Source organism: Gnatocerus cornutus, chromosome 8, assembly GCF_029298725.1.
Source record: "Gnatocerus cornutus isolate USDA-ARS CGAHR chromosome 8, icGnaCorn1.1, whole genome shotgun sequence".
Classification (NCBI taxonomy): domain Eukaryota; kingdom Metazoa; phylum Arthropoda; class Insecta; order Coleoptera; family Tenebrionidae; genus Gnatocerus; species Gnatocerus cornutus.
Genome location: NC_142240.1, coordinates 7,879,291 through 7,903,339, shown reverse-complemented (window position 1 = coordinate 7,903,339; position 24,049 = coordinate 7,879,291). Strand labels below are relative to the sequence as shown.

The 24,049-nt window shown below is 30.4% G+C and overlaps 2 protein-coding genes across 2 annotated transcripts in view; both read right to left on the bottom strand.

Annotated features, from left to right (window-relative positions):
- Window positions 1-1,572: 1,572 nt before the first annotated feature.
- LOC148169414 (acetylcholine receptor subunit alpha-L1-like) lies at window positions 1,573-11,276 on the bottom strand. The gene is made up of 8 exons (XM_088043898.1): window positions 11,095-11,276; window positions 7,523-7,716; window positions 6,475-6,584; window positions 6,143-6,365; window positions 2,515-2,683; window positions 2,316-2,468; window positions 2,020-2,189; window positions 1,573-1,853 (listed from the first exon to the last, which is right to left on the bottom strand). Exons 1-8 carry the CDS (start codon window positions 11,174-11,176, stop codon window positions 1,632-1,634), a joined length of 1,323 nt encoding a protein of 440 aa, XP_087900024.1. The 5' UTR covers window positions 11,177-11,276; the 3' UTR covers window positions 1,573-1,631.
- A 5,276-nt stretch (window positions 11,277-16,552) lies between these two features.
- The window catches only part of LOC148169413 (uncharacterized), a 54,267-nt gene continuing 46,770 nt past the window's right edge, over window positions 16,553-24,049 (bottom strand). The window contains exons 3-4 of the mRNA XM_088043073.1: window positions 22,813-23,050; window positions 16,553-17,206 (exon numbers count right to left, since the gene is read on the bottom strand). Coding sequence (XP_087899199.1) covers window positions 16,885-17,206; window positions 22,813-23,050 — 560 coding nt within the window. The 3' untranslated portion in view covers window positions 16,553-16,884. The remainder of the gene's footprint in view (window positions 17,207-22,812; window positions 23,051-24,049) is intronic.

Here is a 24,049-nt window from a genome sequence, read left to right as displayed (position 1 = left end):
GAGCCGTTAAATCTTGATAAAAAGTGATGGTTTTGTATATTTCGAGCTCTTCTTTGCGAATTCAAGCCAGAAAATATCGAAAATCAGCGAGAAATCGTCGTTTTGCATCGAAATATGCGGATTTCTCTAAGAATTTTAATGATTTCGTTCAGATTTCCGTTGTTTTCTTGCAATTTTGCCGTTGAATCTTGATAAACAGTTATGGTTTTGTAGATTTCGAGCTTTTCTCTGCGAATTAAAGCCAGAAAACAACGAAAATCAGCGAAAAATCGTCGTTTTGCATTGAATTATGCGGATTTCTCTAAGAATTTTGATGATTTCGTTCAGATTTCCGCTGTTTTCTTGCAATTCAGCCGTTGAATCTTGATAAAAATTTGTGGTTTTGTAGATTTCAAGCTCTTCCTTGCGAATCCAAGCCAGAAAACGGCGAAAATCAACGAGAAATCGTCGTTTAGCATCGAAATAAGCGGATTTCTTTAAGAATTCTGATGATTTCGTGCAGATTTCTGCTGTTTTCTTGCAATTCAGCCGAAAAATCTTGATAAAAATTGGTGGTTTTGTAGATTCCGAGCTCTTCTTTGCGAATCTAAGCTAGAAAACAACAAAAATCAGCGAAAAATCGTGGTTTTGCATAAAAATATGCGGATTTTTCTAAGAATTTTGATGATTTCATGCAGATTTCTGCTGTTTTCTTGCAATTCAGATGCTAAATTTTGATAAAAATTGATGTTTTTGTAGATTTTAAGCTCTTCTTTGCGAATTCAAACCAGAAAACAACGAAAATTAGCGAAAAATCGTCGTTTTTATAAAAATATGCGGATTTCTCTAAGAATTTTGATGACTTCGTGAAGATTTCTGCTGTTTTCTTGCAATTCAGCCGTTGAATCTTGATAAAAATTGAAGGTTTTGTAGATTTTAAGCTCTTCTTTGCGAATTCAAGCCAGAAAACATCGAAAATCAGCAAAAAATCGTCGTTTTGCACCGAAATATGCGGATTTCTCTAAGAATTTTGATGATTTCGTGCAGATTTCTGCTCTTTTCTTGCAATTCAGCCTTTAAATCTTGATAAAAAGTTATGGTTTTGTAGATTTCGAGCTCTTCTTTGCGAATTCAAGTCAGAAAACATCGAAAATCAGCGAAAAATCGTCGTTTTGCACCGAAATATGCGGATTTCTCTAAGAATTTTGATGATTTCGTGCAGATTTCCGCTGTTTTCTTGCATTCTGCCGTTAAATGTTGATAAAAAGTGATGGTTTTGTAGATTTCGAGCCTTTCTTTGCGAATTCAAGCTAGAAAACAACGAAAATCCGCGAAAAATCGTCGTTTTGCATAAAAATATGCGGATTTCTCTAAGAATTTTGATGATTTCGTGCAGATTTCTGCTGTTTTCTTGCAATTCAGCCGTTGAATCTTGATAAATAGTGATGGTTATGTAGATTTCGAGCTTTTCTTTGCGAGTTCAAGCCAGAAAACAACAAAAATCCGCGAAAAATCATCGTTTTGCATCTAAGAATTTTGATGATTTCGTGCAGATTTCTGCTTGCTTCAAATTTCAGACCTCTGTATATCCAAAAACTTGTTAATTTCAAATTATATTTCACAAATTATTCTCTTCAAATTTAACAATGAGCTCACACAGAATAAACAATAGTGAAGATGAGTAGAAGAAAACAGAAGAAGCAAAATGCGATACGATCCACCGCTGCAGCTAGTAAAATCCAATCATGTTGTATCGGCATTTTATTTGAAGACTTGATAATATGGTGCTCATCTCCACTGATATTTTCTTCAAAATCTGTGACTTGATGATCGCGCATTTCTTCAGCTGTTACGCGATGAGAAGTTATCGATGACTAAAAAAAACATTTTTAGTACCGTAAAATGTCAAAAAGTTATGTTCAGGAGTGCTGTGGAAAACAAAACTCAGAGAAGGTACGTCTTGGATTGAACATTCATAACATTGACAAATGACATTAATTGTTTTCCAAAGCCATATCTGATCAAAATTTGAATGAGTACCTGTTGAATATAAGTGCTCAATCCCAGAACTCGGCCAAAAGTCCCAGTCAAAGGATGCTTGATAATCCACGGCAGAGGCGAACTGTGCTTGGTTCGTGCCAACCAAAGAACAATAACGGAAGTTATCATTGAAAAGGAAACGACGTACAAACAACTACTATAAAACAAAACTACAAATCATCACAGTTAGATCATGTCATGTCAATATATCGGGTGTTCAATAAAAAAAGTCGAATATGGATAAATAACAAACATCTTGATAACTTTTTTTAATTCAACACCCGATATCTCGTTACCAATCAAAGGAGTGTGCGTTCCCATGGCTGGTATCTTCTGGGTGAAGTACAGAAGGAAGAGGCAGATGATCACGGCAGTGCATGCGTTGAGGACGATCTTTTCGCCAGCTTGGGGTGGAAGCCAGAAGGTGATCAAAATTAAGATGATTATAACTAAAAGAGAACATTGATTTTGTCTTGGGTAAACCAGGAGACTTACCAAAAGCCGGTGTTACAATCAAAGCTTTGTAAGATGGAGAAATTCTGGAGAGATCGATGTTGAGGGTGATGTCGGGGTATGGCGACGTGCAACACGAGTAGTATTTGGTGTGCTTTGATAAAGAGGTCTTGATGATGTTCCATTCAGTGTTTTCTATCAAAAGTTCTAGCTAAAGCAATAAAAAAAAGAAATTAGTTTCTAAAGTGTCTCTTTTTTTTTTAACCCGGTCCTCTAAACCGATATTTTGGAGGGCTAGGCTCTGAAAGTTTGCAAACATTATGTATACACCACGTATGTAAATAGTTTTTTGTCTGTTAAAACTGTATTTTGCGTACTTGATTCACAAAATACCATTAATTTGATTGCATTCTCAGGTTGGCGGTTTTCTAAATTTAAAAAAAATCGGTTGTTGGACTTAGTTAAAAAATAAAGAGCTTCTTAGTGTCTAAAGAGTCTAAAAGATGTTAAGGTTCTAAAAAGTTTCCAGAATGTAAAGAGTCTCCAGAATCAAAAGAATTTACGTAGTCTGGAAAGTTTCCGGAGTCTAAAGAGGCTACAGAGTTTAAAAAGTTTCTAAAGTCTAAGAAATCTACAGAATCTACATACTCTAAAGAGTCTCCATAGCCTAAAAAGTTTGGGGTTTTAAGAGTCTCCAAAATCTAAAGAATCTGCATAGTCTAAAAAGCCTCCCGAGTCTAAAGAGTTTCCAGAGACTAACGAGTCTCCAGAATTTAAAGAGTCTAAAGAGACTTCAAAGTTTGTAGAGGCTGCATAGTTTAAATATTCTTCAGAATTTATAATCTCCAGTGATTAGATCTAAAGAATCTCCATAGTCTAAAGAGTCTTCAGGTTCTAAAAAGTTTCCAGAATGTAAAGAGTCTCCAAAATCAACAGAATTTACGTAGTGGGGAAAATTTTCGGAGTCTAAAGAGGCTACAGAGATTAAAAAGTCTCTAAAGTCTTAAAAGTCTCTCTAGAATGTAAAGAATCTACATAGTCTAAAAAGCCTTCCGAGTCTAAAGAGTTTCCAGAGACTAACGAGTCTCCAGAATTTAAAGAGTCTAAAGAGACTTCAGAGTTTGTAGAGGCTGCATAGTTTAAATAATCTCCAGTGCTTAGATCTAAAGAGTCTTCAGGGTCTAAAGAGTTTCCAGAGACTAAAAAGTCTTCAGAATCTAAAGAATAGGCATAGTCTAAAAAGTTTTCATATTCTAAAGAATCTCCAGAGTCTAAAGAGTTTTCAAAGTCTGAAAGTCTCCAGAGTCTACAAATTTTCCAGAATCTAAAGAATTTACATAATCAAAGATAATCCAGAGTATAAAGAGTCTCCAGAATATAAAGAACCAAAAGAATCTAAAAAGTCTAAAAAATCTACATAGTCTAAAGAGTGTGCGGAATCTAAAGCAGCTACAGGGTCCACAGACAAAGAGTCTAAAAAGTCTAAAATTTGAAAATTTAATCTCAAAACACGAAAACAAACATTTGAAAGTGAGAAAACATGCAAAAAATTGAAAGAGCTAAAGTCTAAAGAGCCTAAGGTATCTAAAAAATGTAAAAGTTCTAAAAAATCTCGATATTTCAAAGAGTCGGAAGAGTCAAATGAGTCATAAGAGTCTTCATAGTCTAAAGAGTCTTCAGAGTCTAAAGAGTCTTCAGAGTCTAAAGAGTCTTCAGAGTCTAAAAAGTTTCCAAGGTCTAAAAGTCTCTAGAGTATACAGAGTTTCCCGAATTTAAAGAATTTACATAGTCAAAAATAATCTAGAGTCTCCAGAATCTAAAAAACCAAAAAAGTCTAAAAAATCTAAACAGTCTAAAGAATCTACTTAGTCTACAGATTGTGCAGAATCTAAAGAGGCTACAGGGTCCACAGCGACTACAAAATTCAATGAGTCTAAAAAGTTTTAAGAATTTAAAGGGGCCAAAGACTCGAAAAGAGTCCAAAATTTGAAAATTTGATATCAAAACACGAAAATAAACATTTGAAAGTGAGAAAAGATACAAAAAATTAAAAGAGCTAAAATCTAAACAGTCTAAAGAATTTACTTAGTCTAAAGATTGTGCAGAATCTAAAGAGGCTACAGGGTTCACAGAGGCTAGAAAATTTAATGAGTATAAAAAGTTTTAAGAATTTAAAGGACCCAAAGAGTCTAAAAAGTCTACAATTTGAAAATTTAATCTCAAAACACGAAAATAAACATTTGAAAGTGAGAAAAGATGCAAAAAATTGAAAGAGCTAAAATCTAAAGAGCCTAAAGTATCTAAAAAATGTAAAAGTTCTAAAAAATTTTGATAATTCAAAGAGTCGGAAGAGTCAAATGAGTCATAAAAGTTTTCATAGTTTAAAGAGTCTCCAGAGTCTAAAGAGTTTCCAAAGTCTAAAAGCCTCCAGAGTATACAGAGTATACAAAGTATCTAAAAAATGTAAAAGTTCTAAAAAATCTCGATATTTCAAAGAGTCGGAAGAGTCAAATGAGTCAAAAGAGTTTTCATAGTCTAAAAAGTCTCCAGAGTCTAAAGAGTTTCCAAAGTCTAAAAGCCTCCAGAGTAAACGGAGTTTCCAGAATTTAAAGAATTTACATAGTCAAAAATAATCCAGAGTCTAAAGATTTAGATTAAAAGATTAAAAATTTAAAGAACCAAATAGCCTAAAAAATCTAAACAGTCTAAAGAATCTACATAGTCTACAGATTGTGCAGAATCTAAAGAGGCTACAGGGTCCACAGAGGCTAGAAAATTTAATGAGTCTGAAAAGTTTTAAGAATTTAAAGGGCCTAAAGAGTCTAAAGAGTCTAAAATTTGAAAATTTGATATCAAAACACGAAAATAAACATTTGAAGGTGAGAGAATGCAAAAAATTGAAAGAGCTAAAGTCAAAAGGGCCTAAAGTGTCTAAAAAATGTAAAAATTTTAAAAAATCTTAATATTTTAAAAAGTCTCCAGAGTCTAAAAAGCTTTCAAAGTCTAAAAGTCTCCAGAGTCTACAAAGTTTCCAGAATCTAAAGAATTTACAAAAGCAAAGATAATCCAGAGTATAAAGAGTCTCCAAAATCTAAAGAACCAAAAGAATCTAAAAAGTCTAAGAAATCTAAATAGTCTAAAAAATCTACATAGTCTAAAGAGTGTGCGGAATCTTAAGAGGCTACAGAGTCCAAAGAGGCTACTGAGTTTAAAGAGTCTAAAAACTCTAAAAAAATTTAAAGGGTTCAAAGAGTCAAAGGAGTCTCAAAATACGAAAATAAACAAACATTTGAAGGTGAGAGAAAATGCAAAAAATTGTAATAGCTAAAGTCTAAAGAGCCTAAGGTGTCTAAGAAATATAAAAGTTCTAAAAAAAATTAATATTTTAAAGAGTTTCCAAAGTCTGAAGAGTCTGAAAAGTCGGAAGAGTCGGAAGAGTCAGAAGAGTCAGAAGAGTCAAATGGGTCAAAAGAGTTTGAAGAAAGAGAAAACAATGGGTTTAAACATTTTAAAGTCTAAAAAGTCTAAGGAGTCTAACTAGACTTTATAAGCCGAACAAGAACAAAAATCCAATTTGAAATGTGTACATATTTAAAATTTTGGAACCTCAATAACAAAACGAAAAATTTAACCAAAACTCCTTAAATTTTATAGTTTTTTGAAAACTTACATTTGCCTTTGTCAGATTATTCATCAAATCAATATCAATTTGGTCGCCATTGTACGTCCAAGACCCAAAAATTAACTGGCAGCTCTGCGAGTCAAAGGGCCAATACTTCAAATTCAGATTACACAAAACAGTAAACTGCGTCGGGGGAACCCATAGCACCTCTCCATTTTCATATACAATGCAGTGAACATTTCCATAGTGAGTGATGGCCGTACTGGTTGCGCTAAAAGCAGAAGTTATCAGTTTCTTTCACTAATCTAACCAGGACCGGCGCAGGACAGTTTGGTAAAAATGCCTCGCCACCCCTTACCCCGGCCCTGAATCCGACTCACCTATTGTATAAAACAATATCAGGCTGCCATATTTCATGATCAGCTAAGTTCAGAGCGGACAGTCCTCCATAGTTCGACGCGTTCCATTTCAGTTTCTCGTCCTTCCAGGACTACAAAATATGTCATTAAATCGTTAAAATATAGTAAAGAGATTGGCAATTGCTTCTGACTTTTTTTGAGTTGGCACTCCTGTCATTTGTCTACAAAATACATACTAAAATTCCCCTAAAATCACTGACACTTGTAGCAATAAATTGTTTTTTCAGTGTTACCAAAATATGAAAAAAAAGTCATTACAAAACACAGGTAAAGTCCGGTTTTTTTTTAAACCACCAACACCGCAATCTTCCCCTGCATACTAACCGGCAACGTTGCCTAGGGAGATTTTTGGTGAGAAAATAGTTGTCAAATTTTTGACATTTCTGAAAATTACGCACTGTTACCATTAAAAACGTTTCTTTTACACCCTGTTGGATTGCAAATCAAAGGATTAAATAGTGAAAAGATTCGGCACAGCCTGAAAGGCTGTTTTGTCTAATCGAATTGTCAATTAGGCAACTAACCTATTTGATTTAATCACCAAAAAATCACCATCGACGACGTTGCCGGTTGTAAAGTGGTGGGAGCACTTTATAGTTCGCACAGTGAGAGTTTGAATGACAGAAAAGTCACTAAATCTACGCAATAAAAAATGTAATATACGCGCGAAATTTAAAATAACAAAATAACCCCAGTTACTGACAACCCTCTCAATCCATTTCGCGTAGGAATTCAGTGTTTTTAGTGCATTTTGTAGCATAATTTGCTGCCAACCTATATGTCAACTGTCGAAATCTCCCAATCTCTCACCAGATCTACTAACACAAGTTTTGTAATGACTTTTTACATATTTTGGTAACACTGAAAAAACAATTGATTGCTTTCCGGTGTCACCAGTGTCAGTGATTTAAGGGCAATTTTAGTATGTATTTTGACAGGAGTGCCAACTTAAAAAAGTCAGAAGCAAATTTAAAATCTCTTTAAGCGCCGAAGCTGAAGAAGTGCGTACCAGTTGAATCCACGAGTGTACAGTTAAAGACGATTTAAATTCGTTAAGTTCAATATGTCTAATTGTCAATCCCAAGTTGACGGTTGTTACATTGTAGTGTTGTGCTGGCCTTGCAAATTTATCATAGTTAAGCAGAAGGTCCTGTCTTAACTTATCAGTGTGAGTGGAATTCCATATGGGCTGGGGGCTTATTTCTGCAAGATAATAAATTGATTAGGTTGTTTGTATTAATCAGTGGACGAGTGTTATCACTGGCGCCGTCACCACTGAATCAAAGTATGATAGCAAAAAAAGAAATAATTATACAGAGTGTCATAGAACTTTGAAATTTTGAGAAAACCCTAAGGTTTAAGGGTTAAAGTAAATTTGGAGAGGATCTGAAAAATCCAAGAATTTAAAGTGAATCAAGAAAACCCAAAGAAGTTCTAAGAGTCTACATAAAAAATCAGAATCCTTAAAGAGAATCTGAGAAAATTTGCAGAAATTAAAAAAAAATCTAAAAATAATTTAAGGGAAAAAAAACTCAAAGACCAAGGAAACTCCAAAAAGAATCTAATAAGTATTTAGAGAATCTGAGGAAACATCTAAAGAAACTCAAAAGGATCTAAGAAGAATTCGAAGATATTTATGCAGTTTAGGAAAAATTAATATAAACTCCAAGGAAAATGTAAGAACGTTAAACAGAATTTGAGGAAAATCTAAAAAAATCTAAAGTTTCTAAGGAGAATTGGAGTTAAAGAGAAACCAGAGACTCCTCAAAACGAAAGTTACAGAGAATCCAAAGTCAATCTTTAGAAAAATCTAAAATAAAATTCTCTAAAATATAAAGAATGTCGAGGATACTCTATAATAGAATTTAGAATAACTAAAGTAAATTTAAAGAATCAACCGATAGATAGTAAATCTAGGAAATTTCAGAGAATGCAAAGATCTAGTAAAATATCTTTTGAATTTAATAAAACGAAATATTTATTTAAAGCAATTAAAAATACACAAATTTATAAAATCTAACTATAAAATGTAAAAATAAAAGAAAATCTAAGATTATTAAACAAAAAGAATCAATACCGAATTTGAGAAAAATTTAAGGAAAAATTAGCAAAAATTAAAGAAAAATCTAATTATAATCCAAGGAAAAAAACTCAGAGATAAGGAAACTCCAAAAAGAATCTAATAAATATTTAGAGAATCTTAGGAAACATCTAAAGAAACTTAAAAGGATCTAAGAAGAAATTGAACATTTTTATGCAGTCTAGAAAAAAATAATATAAAATTCAAGGAAAATGTAAGAACGTTAAATATAATTTGAGGAAAATCTAAAAAAATCTAAAGTATCGAAGGAGAATTGGAGCTAAAGTAAAACCAGAGACTACTGAAAACGAAAGTTACAGAGAATCCAAAGTCAATCATTAGAAAAATCTAAAATAAAATTCTAGAAAATATAAAAAATGACGAGATACTCTTAAGAGAATTTAGAATAGTTAAAGTGAATTTAAAGAATCAACCGTAAATCTAGGAAATTTCAGAGAATGCAAAAATCTAGTAATTAATATATTTTGAATTTAATAAAACGCATTATTTAAAACAAAATAAAATAATCACATATTTATAAAATTTATATATAAAGTGTGAAAATAAAAGAAAAACAAAGATTATTAAACAAAAAGAATCAATCGCGAATTTGAGGAAAATTTAAGGGGGAATTTAAGCATAATTTAAGCGTAGTCTAGAAAAAATTGTACTGGATAAGTTAAGTAATTTCTAAAGTGGAATGTTCCATGGGGTCTAGATTCAAAAATATTGTTGAAAAAATAATCTAAAGAAAATTAAATGACAAATTATACATAAAATATATAGAATTCTAGGGAAAATTTAAAGAGAATTAAAAAAAATCGCAAAGGGAATCTCAAATGAAAAATCGCAAAAGTCTAAAGATTCAAAGGTCCAGAAACTGGAACAGAATTTAAGGAAAATCTAAAGGAAGCCTGAAAACTTTTGAACAGAATCTTTAGAAAAATATTAGCAGAATTTAAAGAAAAATCTAAAGAAAATGTAAGCACAATTTAGAGAAAATCTAGAATATTCAATAAGAATCTAAATAATTTAAACAAAACCGAGAGAATTTAGGAAGAATCCAATGAAAATTCTAGAAAATATAAAGAATGTCGAGATACTCTACAAAGAGAATTTAGAATAACTAAAGTAAATATAAAGAATTAACCGATAGTAAGTCTAGGAAATTTCAGAGAATGCAAAGATCTAGTAAAATATATTTTGAATTTAATAAAACGAAATATTTAAAACAATTAAAAATAATCACAAATTTATAAAATCTATCTATAAAATGTAAAAATACAAGAAAGACAAAGATTATTAAACAAAAAAAATCAATCGCGAATTTGAGAAAAATTTAAGGGAGAATTTAAGGCAAATTTAAGCATAGTCTAGAAAAAATTGTACTGGATAAGTTAAGTAATTTCTAAAGTGGAATGCTTCATGAGGTCCAGATTCAAAAATATTGTTGAAAAAATAATCAAAAGAAAATTAAAAGACAAATTATACATAAAATATATAAAATTCTAGGGAAAATTGAAACAGAATTTAAAGAAAATCTAAAGGAAGCCCGAAATCTTTTGAAGAGAATATTTAAAAAATATTACCGGAATTAAAAGAAAAAAACTAAAGAAAATGTATCCACAATTTAGAGAAAATCTAGAATATTCAATAAGAATCTAAATAATATAAACAAAACCGAGAGAATTTAAGAAGAATCTAATGAGAACAGTGGCTTAAAGGATACCAAAAAAAGAATGATTTCCGTGAATCCTCAGAATCCAAAAAAAATTAAGTATGTAGTCTACAAAGTTTAAAATGAACAAAATGGAAAAAGAGAAAAAAATCTTAGGATATTCTCAATAATTTAAAAAAATTAAAATAGATATTTGAACTATATTTAGATAGAATTTAAAAACAAACTAGAAAGAATAAAAATAGAATCTAAAGAGAGAAGGTAAAGATAATCTGAAGACAACATAAAGAAAATCTAGAAAATCTGGACAAATAGGGAGGAATCTAAAATTAAACGTAAAATTTGATTTGGTTTCAGATGAAAATGAAGTTCATCATTGTCTAGTGTTTTGTTTTCTATTAATATCTATTTTTTTATTTTTGTGGTTCATTTTTGATTCGGTTTGATGCGCATTCTGTTTGAATTCTCCTTAAATTTTCTAGATTTTTTCTCGATATTGTTCGAATAATTTTTGATGTTTTCATTTTTTTTATTGTGCCTACTTAGATTCTCTAGCCTCACTATTGATTTGTTTTGTTGTTCTCTAGTTTTTAGATTTAGATTTTCAGATCTGAGAAAAAAAATTACAAATGTAAAGGAGGATTATTAAATCGAATTTAAAGAGAATCCAAAGAATCTACAAAAATTACAGAGAATAAAAAACAACTAAGGACAATTCGAGAAAAATTTTACAAAACGTTGAACTACCAATGAATTTAGGGGAGTAATGAAACTTAACCACTCATTACAAATTACTATGAAACGTAATGAAAAAACGACTTACTCGTTGTTGTAAATCCCGCATAAGCAATCTTCCACTGAGAAAAGACACCAAGCACAATTACGAATACGATTGGGTTTGCCATCTTCTCCGACTAAACCATAGTTGAGTGTAGCTGCTGTGTGAGATGTTGATCGTCCATTGAACATCAGTTTTATTCGATAAGTGCTTCCTGCAACGGACGTTTTTATCTTTGTCGCCTACGATCCTCTACATACAAAATGTAATTACGATCCCCGTCTTTATATGCGTTGGTTATTTTCTCTTAAAATTGCTTCTATTTTAAGTTGTTCACTCATGTGATTGGTGTTTAAATTGTTACTTTTAGTAAGTCATTGTCAGTAATTTTTAAAACTTTTCATTTTAACCAGTGAGACCTATTTAGTCTGAGGTAGTTTAGGAAAAATGTGTACATACAGTAGAACCTCGCTAATCCGAATTAACTGTGGTGGATAAATTAAAAACACGTATTCCAAAAATCGAAACAATTTTATAAATTCAAAGAATCTTGGTAATCAAAAACTAAGATAATAAATAAAAAACAGTTCAAATTTAAACAATCGAAAGTCTTGAAAAAACTAGTGATAGCCCAAAAAATCTAAAGAATGGAGAAGAATCTAAGAAATGATTCAAAGGTGGACTTTGAAAGAATTTAAAAGCAAAGACACAAAAAATTAAAAGACTATTAATTTAAGAACTTAAAAATTTTGCAAACAGAAAATGAGAAATTCTGAAAAATTTTAATGAAGCTAAAAACACTGATTGAATAACATAATGTAAAGGATAAAGGAAAAGTTCAGAAATTATCTAAAGAAGGATAGGGTCGTTCCTAGCATAAAGGCGGCTAATTATCAGAGGGGGATTAAGGTTGGTTGAGAAATATTGGTCACCCCTTAATAAATGAATACTTATTTTACGATTCTTTGTAGATCGTCATTAGAATCTCTAGATGGTTCATTAGATTTTTTCTTGGATTTTTTAAATACTTTTTAGATCCTTCTTAGTGTTTCTTTGCCATTTAAATTTTTATTGTCCTTGGATTCGGTTCTATTTCGATTTTTCTCTAAATTCCCCTTCGACTTTTCTTAGATTTTCGAAAGAACGAAATTTGATGTTTGAGAATAAATTGTATTTTTTATATTAATAGATTGCATTTTTAGACTTTTTAGGCTCTCTAAACTCTTTACACTCTTTACACTCTTTACACTCTTTAGACTCTTTACACTCTTTACACTCTTTACACTCTTTACACTCTTTACACTCTTTAGACTCTTTACACTCTTTAGACTTTTTAGACTCTTTAGACTCTTTAGACTCTTTAGACTTTTTACACTCTTTACACTCTTTACACTTTTTACACTCTTCAGACTCTTTAGACTCTTTAGACTCTTAAGGCTCTTTAGACTCTTTAGACTCTTTACACTCTTTAGACTCTTTACACTTTTTACACTCTTCAGACTCTTTAGACTCTTTAGACTCTTAAGGCTCTTTAGACTCTTTACACTCTTTACACTCTTTACACTCTTTACACTCTTTACACTCTTTAGACTCTTTACACTCTTTAGACTTTTTAGACTCTTTAGACTCTTTAGACTCTTTAGACTTTTTACACTCTTTACACTCTTTACACTTTTTACACTCTTCAGACTCTTTAGACTCTTTAGACTCTTAAGGCTCTTTAGACTCTTTAGACTTTTTACACTCTTTACACTCTTTACACTTTTTACACTCTTCAGACTCTTTAGACTCTTTAGACTCTTAAGGCTCTTTAGACTCTTTAGACTCTTTACACTCTTTACACTCTTTAGACTCTTTAGACTCTTTCGACTCTTTAGACTCTTTAGACTCTTTAGACTCTTTAGACTCTTTAGACTCTTTAGACTCTTTAGACTCTTTAGACTCATTAGACTCTTTAGACTCTTTAGACTCTTTAGACTCTTTAGACTCTTTAGACTCTTTAGACTCTTTAGACTCTTTAGACTCTTTAGATTCTTTATACTCTTTAGACTGTTTAGCTCTTTAGACTATTTAGACTATTTACACTCTTTACACTCTTTAGACTTTTTACACTCTTTACACTCTTTAAACCCTTTACACTCTTTAGACTCTTTAGACTTTTTACACTCTTTACACTCTTTAAACTCTTTACACTCTTTAGACTTTTTAGACTTTTCACACTCTTTACACTCTTTACACTTTTTACACTCTTCAGACTCTTTAGACTTTTTACACTCTTTACACTCTTTAAACTCTTTAGACTCTTTACACTCTTTACACTCTTTAGACTCTTTACACTCTTTACACTCTTTACACTCTTTAGACTCTTTACACTCTTTACACTCTTTACACTCTTTAGACTCTTTACACTCTTTAGACTTTTTAGACTTTTCAGACTCTTCAGACTCTTCAGACTCTTCAGACTCTTCAGACTCTTTAGACTCTTCAGACTCTTCAGACTCTTGAGACTCTTCAAGCTCTTTAGACTCTTCAAACTCTATAGACTCTTTAGACTCTTTAGACTCTTTAGATTCTTTAGACTCTTTAGACTGTTTAGCTCTTTAGACTATTTAGACTATTTACACTCTTTACACTCTTTAGACTTTTTACACTCTTTAAACTCTTTACACTCTTTAGACTCTTTAGACTTTTCACACTCTTTACACTCTTTACACTTTTTACACTCTTCAGACTCTTTAGACTTTTTACACTCTTTACACTCTTTAAACTCTTTAGACTCTTTACACTCTTTACACTCTTTACACTCTTTAGACTTTTTAGACTTTTCAGACTCTTCAGACTCTTCAGACTCTTCAGACACTTCAGACTCTTCAGACTCTTCAGACTCTTCAGACTCTTCAGACTCTTCAGACTCTTCAGACTCTTCAGACTCTTCAGACTCTTCAGACTCTTCAGACTCTTCAGACTCTTCAGACTCTTCAGACTCTTCAGACTCTTCAGACTCTTCAGACTCTTCAGACTCTTCAGACTCTTCAGACTCTTCAAGCTCTTTAGACTCTTTAAACTCCAAGCTCTTTAGACTCTTCAAACTCTATAGACTCTTTAGACTCTTTAGACTCTTCAGACTCTTTAGACTTTTTAGACTATTTAGACTCTTTAGACTCTTTAGACTCTTTAGACTCTTTAGACTCTTTAGACTCTTTAGACTCTTTAGACTCTTTAGACTCTTTAGACTCTTTAGACTCTTTAGACTCTTTAGACTCTTTAGACTCTTTAGACTCTTTAGACTCTTTAGACTCTTTAGACTCTTTAGACTCTTTAGACTCTTTAGACTCTTTAGACTCTTTAGACTCTTTAGCTCTTTAGACTATTTAGACTATTTAGACTATTTACACTCTTTACACTCTTTAGACTTTTTACACTCTTTACACTCTTTAAACTCTTTACACTCTTTAGACTTTTTACACTCTTTAAACTCTTTACACTCTTTAGACTCTTTAGACTCTTTAGACTCTTTAGACTCTTTAGACTCTTTAGACTCTTTAGACTTTTTACACTCTTTACACTCTTTACACTTTTTACACTCTTCAGACTCTTTAGACTTTTTACACTTTTTACACTCTTTAAACTCTTTAGACCCTTCAGACTCTTTAGACTTCTTACACTCTTTAAATTCTTTAGACTCTTCAGACTCTTTAGACTCTTAAGACTCTTCAGACTCTTCAGACTCTTTAGACTCTTTAGACTCTTCAGACTCTTCAGACTCTTGAGACTCTTGAGACTCTTTAGACTCTTTAGACTCTTTAGACTCTTTAGACTCTTTAGACTCTTTAGACTCTTTAGACTCTTTAGACTCTTTAGACTCTTTAGACTCGTTAGGCATATTAGACTTTTTAGGCCTTTCCTCTTCTCCTCCTTTAGACTTTTCATTAAATTTTACGTACCTACATTCCTTAAATTCTTTTAGATTTTGATCAAGATTCCTTAAACTTTCTTTGGGCTTTTCTCAACTTTCTCCGGATTCATAGGATTATCAACATTTTATAAAATTTTTGTTTTTAGATTCTTTTCTAATTGCTTTTAAACTGTATAGTTTACTAAACAGGTCCATCAATTCCCTCTAATTCTGTAGATCCTTGAAAATTCCCAAAAGAAACTAAAGAAAACGAAGAAAATTCAAGAGAAAATCTCTAGGAAATCTAAGCAAGATTCATAGGTTTCTCAACATTTTCCAAAATTTTTCTTTTTAGATTCTTTTCTAATTGTGTTTAAACTGTGTAGTTTACTAAATATGTCTATTAATTCCCTCTAATTTCTGCAGACTCTTGAAAATTCCCAAAAGAAACTAAAGAAAACGAATAAAATTCAAGAGAAAATCTGAAGGAAATCTAAGCAAAATGTAAAATGAATTTAAACGGAATCAAACCAAGTACAGAGTGATTCAGTATTAATTATAGACGACTTTGCAAATCTTGACGTGGGCGTAGTGCAATTCGCTACTAGTTGAACGTGTTACACATAAGCGTAGAATTCACGGGGGTTAGGGTACATGTATTAATTAATTATTTGCCGGCAATATTGAACATTAACTACTTGTTATGCACCGTTATTGCAAACTAAAATGATGCAAATCTAGTGTAATCAAAGCACATTTTGGACAATTAAAATAAATTTGTTTTACCGCAAAATGTTACGCCGTTGGGCTCCAACTTTGCTGTCACTTATCTGTCATCTGTCAAGTCAGGTGTAGTTTTTTCACACGCAGTTTTTTCTGACTTGTGCAAAATCGTATTGTGTAAGAACACACATGTCCAAAAAATGTCAACGCACCCTTTGATTAATATTAATAAGAATCAATCACCCGGTATATCTAGGGAGAATATGAAGAGTTTGGAAAGGGAATGAATGCAATTAAATTAGAAAAATATATAGGTAATGGAAGGGGAACATAGAGGCAATCTGGGAAATCTAGAATTTAAGGATTTCCAAAACATCATGAAAATTCATATTCTAAAAAAATCTAGAAGAATCCAGAATGAGTCTAATAAAAGTACAAAGTAAACCAATGATTCAAAAAAATCCTAGAATGAAAAAAATTCATATAGTCTAAGTCCAGATGAAAGTCTAAAATCAATAAAATATAAAAAATGTAAATTAAAAGATCCTAAAATGCAAAGTTTGCAATGGTTTATATAAATTGAATCTGAACAATCCGAAAAATGAGGCTTTTCTTTATTTTTTTCGCACTGAGACTGGATTATAAATTTCACCTCTTTAATCTAGGCAACTAAATATACGTCCATATTCAAGTGCTACATATAAATGATAATTTTACCAAGATTCTTGCTTGTTTTATTGAGAGTGTTTTCTCATTGATTTATTCCAACTAGTCCAACTTAAAAATTATGAAAATTTGATAAATTTTTAATTTGACATTTTTAGCTTTGAAAATCATACGAAAACGAAGAGAGAGAACAGTAGGAAAATTAAAAAATCAGTAATAAAACATAGTTTTTACTAACAGTAACGTTACCGCATCTACGTCCTTACACAATCAACTAAGAACAATTAATACCAACATTTATACACAAACTATGTACAAGATAAAAAACGCAACATTAAAAATAAGGAACTCAATATACAAAAACGGATTGCATTCCATACCGTAAGAAATTTATTCAACTCTGTGATAAAAAAGTTTCATCCGGTAGATGCCGCGCCGAGGCGTTGCCTCGCCTCGGCTAAAATCAATAATGAAACATGAATAAACGTGCCACATCATTGTAAAATTTCCTATATTGAATGTGACACTTTTATCCCAATGGAATGCTATAATTAATTAAACGGAGGTCCCCTGGGATCGAACGATCCCGGCGAATACGGCCAATATGTCGGCGGTGGAAACAATCCACTTTGAGTGTGTTGTGCACTAGGCGGAAGTATGCTGGGGATTTTGGGTGTCGCCGAGTGCGCTGTTGGATACAAAGCAGCGCCCAATTCGCTCTGATGAGGTTGGTACTTGTGGTATCCGGGAGTTACGTCAGTTTGGCCACCTTGAGCTTGAGCTTGGCAAGCTGCCATTAATCCGTGGAAGTCAAATTTGTAAGCGTATCTTTTTCCGTGGACCTTTGACATTATGTTCTTGTCATAGTAATATCTAAAAAAGAAAAAGTTGTTTAAAACTAAGCAAATTAGTATAAAAGGGGGTTGGAAACCTTGTCTATTTGTTTGACAATTTGAGGTTAACATTTTTATTGATATGTAGTTTTTATACAAGATGTTTCTAGCATCAAGGGTGGCTATGAAATGTCAAACACATTTGCCGCTCATTATAAATGTGGGTTCAGAATTTGTAGTTAACCTCAATCATAGAGCAAAGCAAGTTTTATGAAGAAAACTGTTATAGTTGTGGTTTTAATTGAATATTAATTAGACATCAAAGTGAAATTGTAAATTAATTAGATCAATTAAATCAATTACTCAATTAATTAATTAATTTTTAATTAGATATCAAATGGAAAGTTTTAATAATGACTCGTTAAAAATTGGATATCAAAGTAAAAGTTTTAATTGAGGAAACTTTCTAATTACATCTTAATGATGCAATAATTGCATATGAAAAGGGAAAGTTTTAATTATTTCGATTCAAAATTTAATCAGACTCATCATCACTTTATTTAACTAAATAATGGACGAATAATGATAAATTAATTTGACATAAAATTAGAAAGCCATAATTAATGAAATTAGAAACTTAATTATTTAGATAATTGCATTGACCAACGATAAGTTAATGTGAAATTAATTGAAAATAAAAGAGAAAATTGTTTTATTCGTTCATTATTTAGTTTTTAGAATTTTCATCAATTAAAACTTTTACTTTGATATCAATTTTTTAATGAGTCATTATTAAAACTTTCCATTTGACATCTAATTAAAAATTAATTAATTAGTTATTTAATTAAATATAATTGTGTAACTGATTTAATTGATCTAATTAATTTACACTTTCACTTTGATATCTAATTAATATCCAATTAAAAAACAATTAAAAAATTTTAGTCCAATTAAATTAAATTACTCAATTAATTCATTAATTAAATATTTAATTAAATAGCTAATTAATTAATTTTTAATTAGATATCAAATGGAAAGTTTTAATAATGACTCGTTAAAAATTGGATATCAAAGTAAAAGTTTTAATTGATGAAACTTTCTAATTACTTCTTAATGATGTAATAATTGCATATGAAAAAAAAGTTTTAATTTTTTCGATTCAAAATTTAATCAGACTCATCATCACTTTATTTAGCGACTAAATAATGAACGAATAATGATAAATTAATTTAACATAGAATTAGAAAGCCATAATTAATAAAATTAGAAATTTAATTATTTAGATAATTGCATTGACTAACGATAAGTAAATTTGAAATTAATTGAAAATAAAAGAGAAAATTGTTTTATTCGTTCATTATTTAGTTTTTAGAATTTTCATCAATTAAAACTTTTACTTTGATATCAATTTTTTAATGAGTCATTATTAAAACTTTCCATTTGACATCTAATTAAAAATTAATTAACTAGTTATTTAATTAAATATAATTGTGTAACTGATTTAATTGATCTAATTAATTTACACTTTCACTTTGATATCTAATTAATATCCAATTAAAAAACAATTAAAATTTTTTTAGTCCAATTAAATTAAATTACTCAATTAATTCATTAATTAAATAGCTAATTAATTAATTTTTAATTAGATATCAAATGGAAAGTTTTATTAATGACTCGTTAAAAATTGGATATCAAAGTAAAAGTTTTAATTGATGAAACTTTCTAATTACATCTTAATGATGTACCTAATAATTGCATATGAAACGGGAAAGTTTTAATTATTTCGATTCAAAATTTAATCAGACTCATCATCACTTTATTTAACGACTAAATAATAAACAAATAATGATAAATTAATTTGACATAAAATTAGAAAGCCATAATTAATGAAATTAGAAACTTAATTATTTAGATATTTGCATTGACTAACGATAAAATTGTTTTATTCGTTTATTATTTAGTTATTAGAAAGTTTCATCAATTAAAACTTTTACTTTGATATCAAATTTTTAATGAGTCATTATTAAAACTTTCCATTTAATATCTAATTAAAAAATAATTAATTAGTTATTTAATTAAATATTTAATTAATTAATTAATTGATTGAGTAATCTAATTAATACCCAATTAAAAAACAATTAAAAATTCATTAGTCTAATTAAAGCTCTAATTAATTAATAAATTAATTAATTAATTAACCTTTCTCCTTTAATCTCCTTTAATCCGAATGTTGAAGAGTGTTAACACATGTCATGATAAAATCGAATTATTATAATAATTATAATTACAATTATTATAATATATAATTATTATAATAAACTTATAATAAAATAAACTTATAAATTCGATTATGTATTCAGATTTGTGTGATTCTTTGAATCTAAGCATCTAAAGCATTTAAAACAACTGAATCCAAAACATCAAAGAATCTAAAGAATCCAAAAAATCTAAAGAGTCTGAGAAAAATAAAATACACAAACTGCCTAAAAAAATCTAGGAACCTAGAAAACCGGGTGAAAAAAGAAATACAAGACTATAATATATTATCTTATTCGTTTTTAAATTCCTCTTTAGATTATACTTTGATTCTAATTTCATTTCTGAAGAGAATTTTTGTAGGCGCCAAATTTAAAATGCGGCTCTGTGATTGGTCGTTCAGCAGAGCGAGTTACACAATACTGAATTTCTAAATTCTTGCGGAATCTCAAACAATTGTTTGTTACCAAATTGTAGAAGCATCAGCAATAAATTTATTTTGTTATTTTCAGTGCGGATTAATTATTTTATTATAATAACTGTATGTTTTTTATCATTATATTTGGCGATTATTTATAAACTTGACTTTTAGTTGATTAAAATTGCCAAATATCCATTACAGGTATCGAATTTATCCCTTTCAAATCCTGCTGATGTCAAATTGTTCCTTTGTAAATCGGCAAATTCTCTGCAGGAATAATAAGCTATATACAAGGTGTTTATAAATGTCTCTAGCATCAAGGGAGGCTTTGTCACTTTGTTTTCATAGTGAATATAACTATCTTGAAAATTATTCACAATGTTACTTTCAGTTACAGTTTTTGATTTTCAGATTTTAAACCACAACTATAGTCGGAATTTTATAACTTTGGTTTAACCCCGCCCACATGAACAAATGACGATTTGAATTTGTCGAATCAAGAAATGGCTAGCCTCCTTTACTCAACATAATCAAAAATTTGACGGCTCAAGTGTCACACATGTCAAGAAGATTTGCGGTTTTGCCAGAATTCAATTAATCGTGAAAGTTTTGTCGATTTTGATGGTGTTTCATCTTCTAATGTGTGGACATTTCTACCCCGACTTTTAGCAAATATCGACGATCTATCAAAATTTTGCAGAGTGAATCACACTTCCAGCTAAAATTCAATTGGCCCAAAAGGTAGGCGGAGTTAAACCAAAGTTACAAAATTTTGACTATAGAACAGTTTATTTCTCAAAACTTACTGTGCTTCATGTTTGAGGTTAACTGCAAATGTCAGTTGTAAAATCGAAACCCACATTCGTAATGAGCGGCAAATTTATTTGCCATATCATAGCCACCCTTGATGCTAGAAACATTTATAAACACCTTGTATTATTTTTTACAACCGATTTTTTGTAGGCGCCAAATTTAAAATGCAGCTGTGTGATTGGTCATTCGGCAGTACGATCTGACACCATCTTGATTTTGTAAAATAATTCCTGTGACATGTCAAACAAACACGACAAGAAAACTCACTGTTGTCAAATTGGCACCAATTTGTGGGAGCGTAAGCAATAAATATTTTTGGTATTGTTAGAAAAATGATGGATGTATATTAAAACAACCACATCCAGTAGTCTATGGTACATCTGGGACTTTTACATCGATTTTTAATACATATATTTTTATTTTCGATGTATTATTAAAAATCGATGATTTCGGTTTCGATGTATGTCTTTTATTTTACACTCTTGATTTTGGTGATATTTCGTTTGGTTGGTTGTCAACGTATATTTTAAAATTTTGTTTATTCTTATTAATCTCGAATTTGTTTTTTTATAGTCTATTTCCTTATTATTTTGTTTATAACTTAAGGGTTTTTATTAATTTTTGTTTTTCTCGTGTTTGTTTATAATTTTGTTGCTTTATTAGGAATTTTATTTATTTTTGTTTTTCACAATATACTATGCTATATTAAGTTTTTATTTACTATTTTTCAAAATCGATGTTTTCTCCGATGTATTGAAGATCGATGTAATTGTGCTCTTGTTGAAACTGAGTTCAACATCGATTTTTTTAGTCTATGTAGACATTTTTATTTGTTTTAATGGTTTTTTAAGTTATCTAAACTTCATTTTTCCTGCGGCGGGTTTTGGTAAGCGAAAACCTTGATGTGCAGCTCAGTGATTGGTAATTTAGCAGGCACATGACATGTCACATTTGACAAATGATCAATTTCTCAGCCGCAGGAAAAACAAAGTATCTTTATAATGTTTTAAGAATCTCGTGACATCTCAATAAATGACATTTCATTTAACCTCAAAGTGTCAAACAGAATTACCAACAGACTTCAAATTCTAAGGTTACGTCGTCTCAGAACTAAATCTAAGACTTTTACATCGATTTTTTATTAATATCGATTTCGCCAAAAAAACATCGATTTTTAATACATATATTTTTATTTTCGATGTATCATTAAAAATCGATAATTGCGGTTTCGATGTATTTTATTTTACACTCTTGGTTTTGGTGATATTTATAACGAAGACTGGAATTTAATTTAAGGAAGTTATATTTTAGAATTTTGTTTATTCTTATTTATCTTGAATTTGTTATTTTTTTATAATTTATTTACTTATTAGTTTGTTTATTACTTAAGGTTTTTATTTATTTTTGTTTTTCACAATTAACTATGCTATATTAAGTTTTTTTTATTTACTATTTTTCAAAATCGATGTTTTCTGCGATGTATTGGAGATCGATGCAATTGTGCTATTGTTGAAATTGAGTTCAACATCGATTTTTTTTACTCGATGTTCCCAGATTTAGTCTATGTAGACATTTTTATTTCTTTTAATGGTTTTTTAAGTTATCTAAACTTCATTTTTCCTGCGGCGGGTTTTGGTAAGCGAAAACCTTGATGTGCAGCTCAGTGATTGGTAATTTAGCAGGCACATGACATGTCACATTTGACAAATGATCAATTTCTTAGCTGCAGGAAAAACAAAGTATCTTTATAATGTTAGAATCTCGTGACATTTCACAGATCTTCTCAATAAATGACATTTCATTTAACCTCAAAGTGTCAAACAGAGCTACCAACAGACTTCAAATTCTAAAGCTACGTCGTCCCAGAACTAAATCTGGGACTTTTACATCGATTTTTTATTAATATCGATTTCGCCAAAAAAACATCGATTTTTAATACATATATGTATCATTAAAAATCGATAATTGCGGTTTCGATGTATTTTATTTTACACTCGATGTAATTGTGCCCTTGTCGAAATTGAGTTCAACATCGATTTTTTTACTCGATGTTCCCAGATCTACTCAGAACAAATAAACGTTTTACAGCCACCCGACTATGAATTTTCCGCTTCATTTCATCACCCTTAAGTAGACTTTATTATTTATCATCTTACCTAAGCGCCCGACTCAGTTTATCATAGTTCATATTTGGTTTAGATTTTCTTTCTCCCCATCTCCTGGCGACTTCGTCCGGATCGGTGAGCTTGAATTCTCCATTGGTGCCTTCCCACGTTATGCACGCCGAATTCGACGAATCACCAAGCAGTTCCAAGAGAAACTGCCACAGTTGGATCTGGCCGGATCCTTGGGCCACCAATCGGCTCGACGCCGCGTTTAACAGTTGATAGGGATCTGGAAAGAAGCCATCTTTAAATACCTTGAATTTCTATTATTATAATTTATAATGAAGTCGTAAAGATACTTGATTTGACCGCAGATGTGGAAAGAAAAAAGATTTGGTGTGGTTTGGGGTATGGGAATTCTAAAAATAACAGTTGTTTATGTAACGAGTGTGGAAAATGAAGTTTTATTGGATGAGTGGGAGTTTTTCCGCGAGCGTCGGCAATTACACGGAGCAACAGGAACCGCTAAATTCAAGGATTTGACGATCTAAAAATCTTGAATTAGAAAATCTAAAATCTAAAATCTAAAAACAAATCTGTGGAATATGTAGGATCTGAAAATATTGCAGGAGTATAGGTAAGTTCTAACAATTGATAATTAAAAAACAAGCTTCCAAAAATCAAAAAGCAAAAAAGTAAGTAGATACATATGATATAATATACAAAATAAAAAAAAAAGAATAAAGACTCATTCAAAAAATCCAAGAATTTTGTTTGGAGATTAATTCGAATTGTTTCTAAGAATCAATAAAAACAAAATTTACAAAATATAAAAACAGAGTTGACAGCTTCTAAAAATGTCAAAAATAAAAATTTTTGAAAAATTTTAGATCAAAATAAAAATTAAAAAATATAAAAACCTCCAGAATTTAAAGAATCCAAAGAAAATTTAATAAATAACGAAGATTTGATTTGTTCATAAAAATTAGAGTTAAAATAAAAAAAATAACAAATACTTCGTCCTTATATACTAAAATATCTAAATATTTAGCAGCGTCAAAATTTTTACCCTCCGCCGACAACCAAAAACTTCAAACTCTTCTAGTTTGGTTAATTGTAGACATACGTTAAAAACTCGCGCAGTTTTGGATTTTGCGTAAAATTCCGCATTAAATGAGCACCAATAACTTGAGTTTGCTTTATAAATAAACGAGATATCGACCGAATTGGGTTATCACAAGATCTTTTTAAAATACTTTATCGGAACGAAAAAGACGTTTTGGGTCTC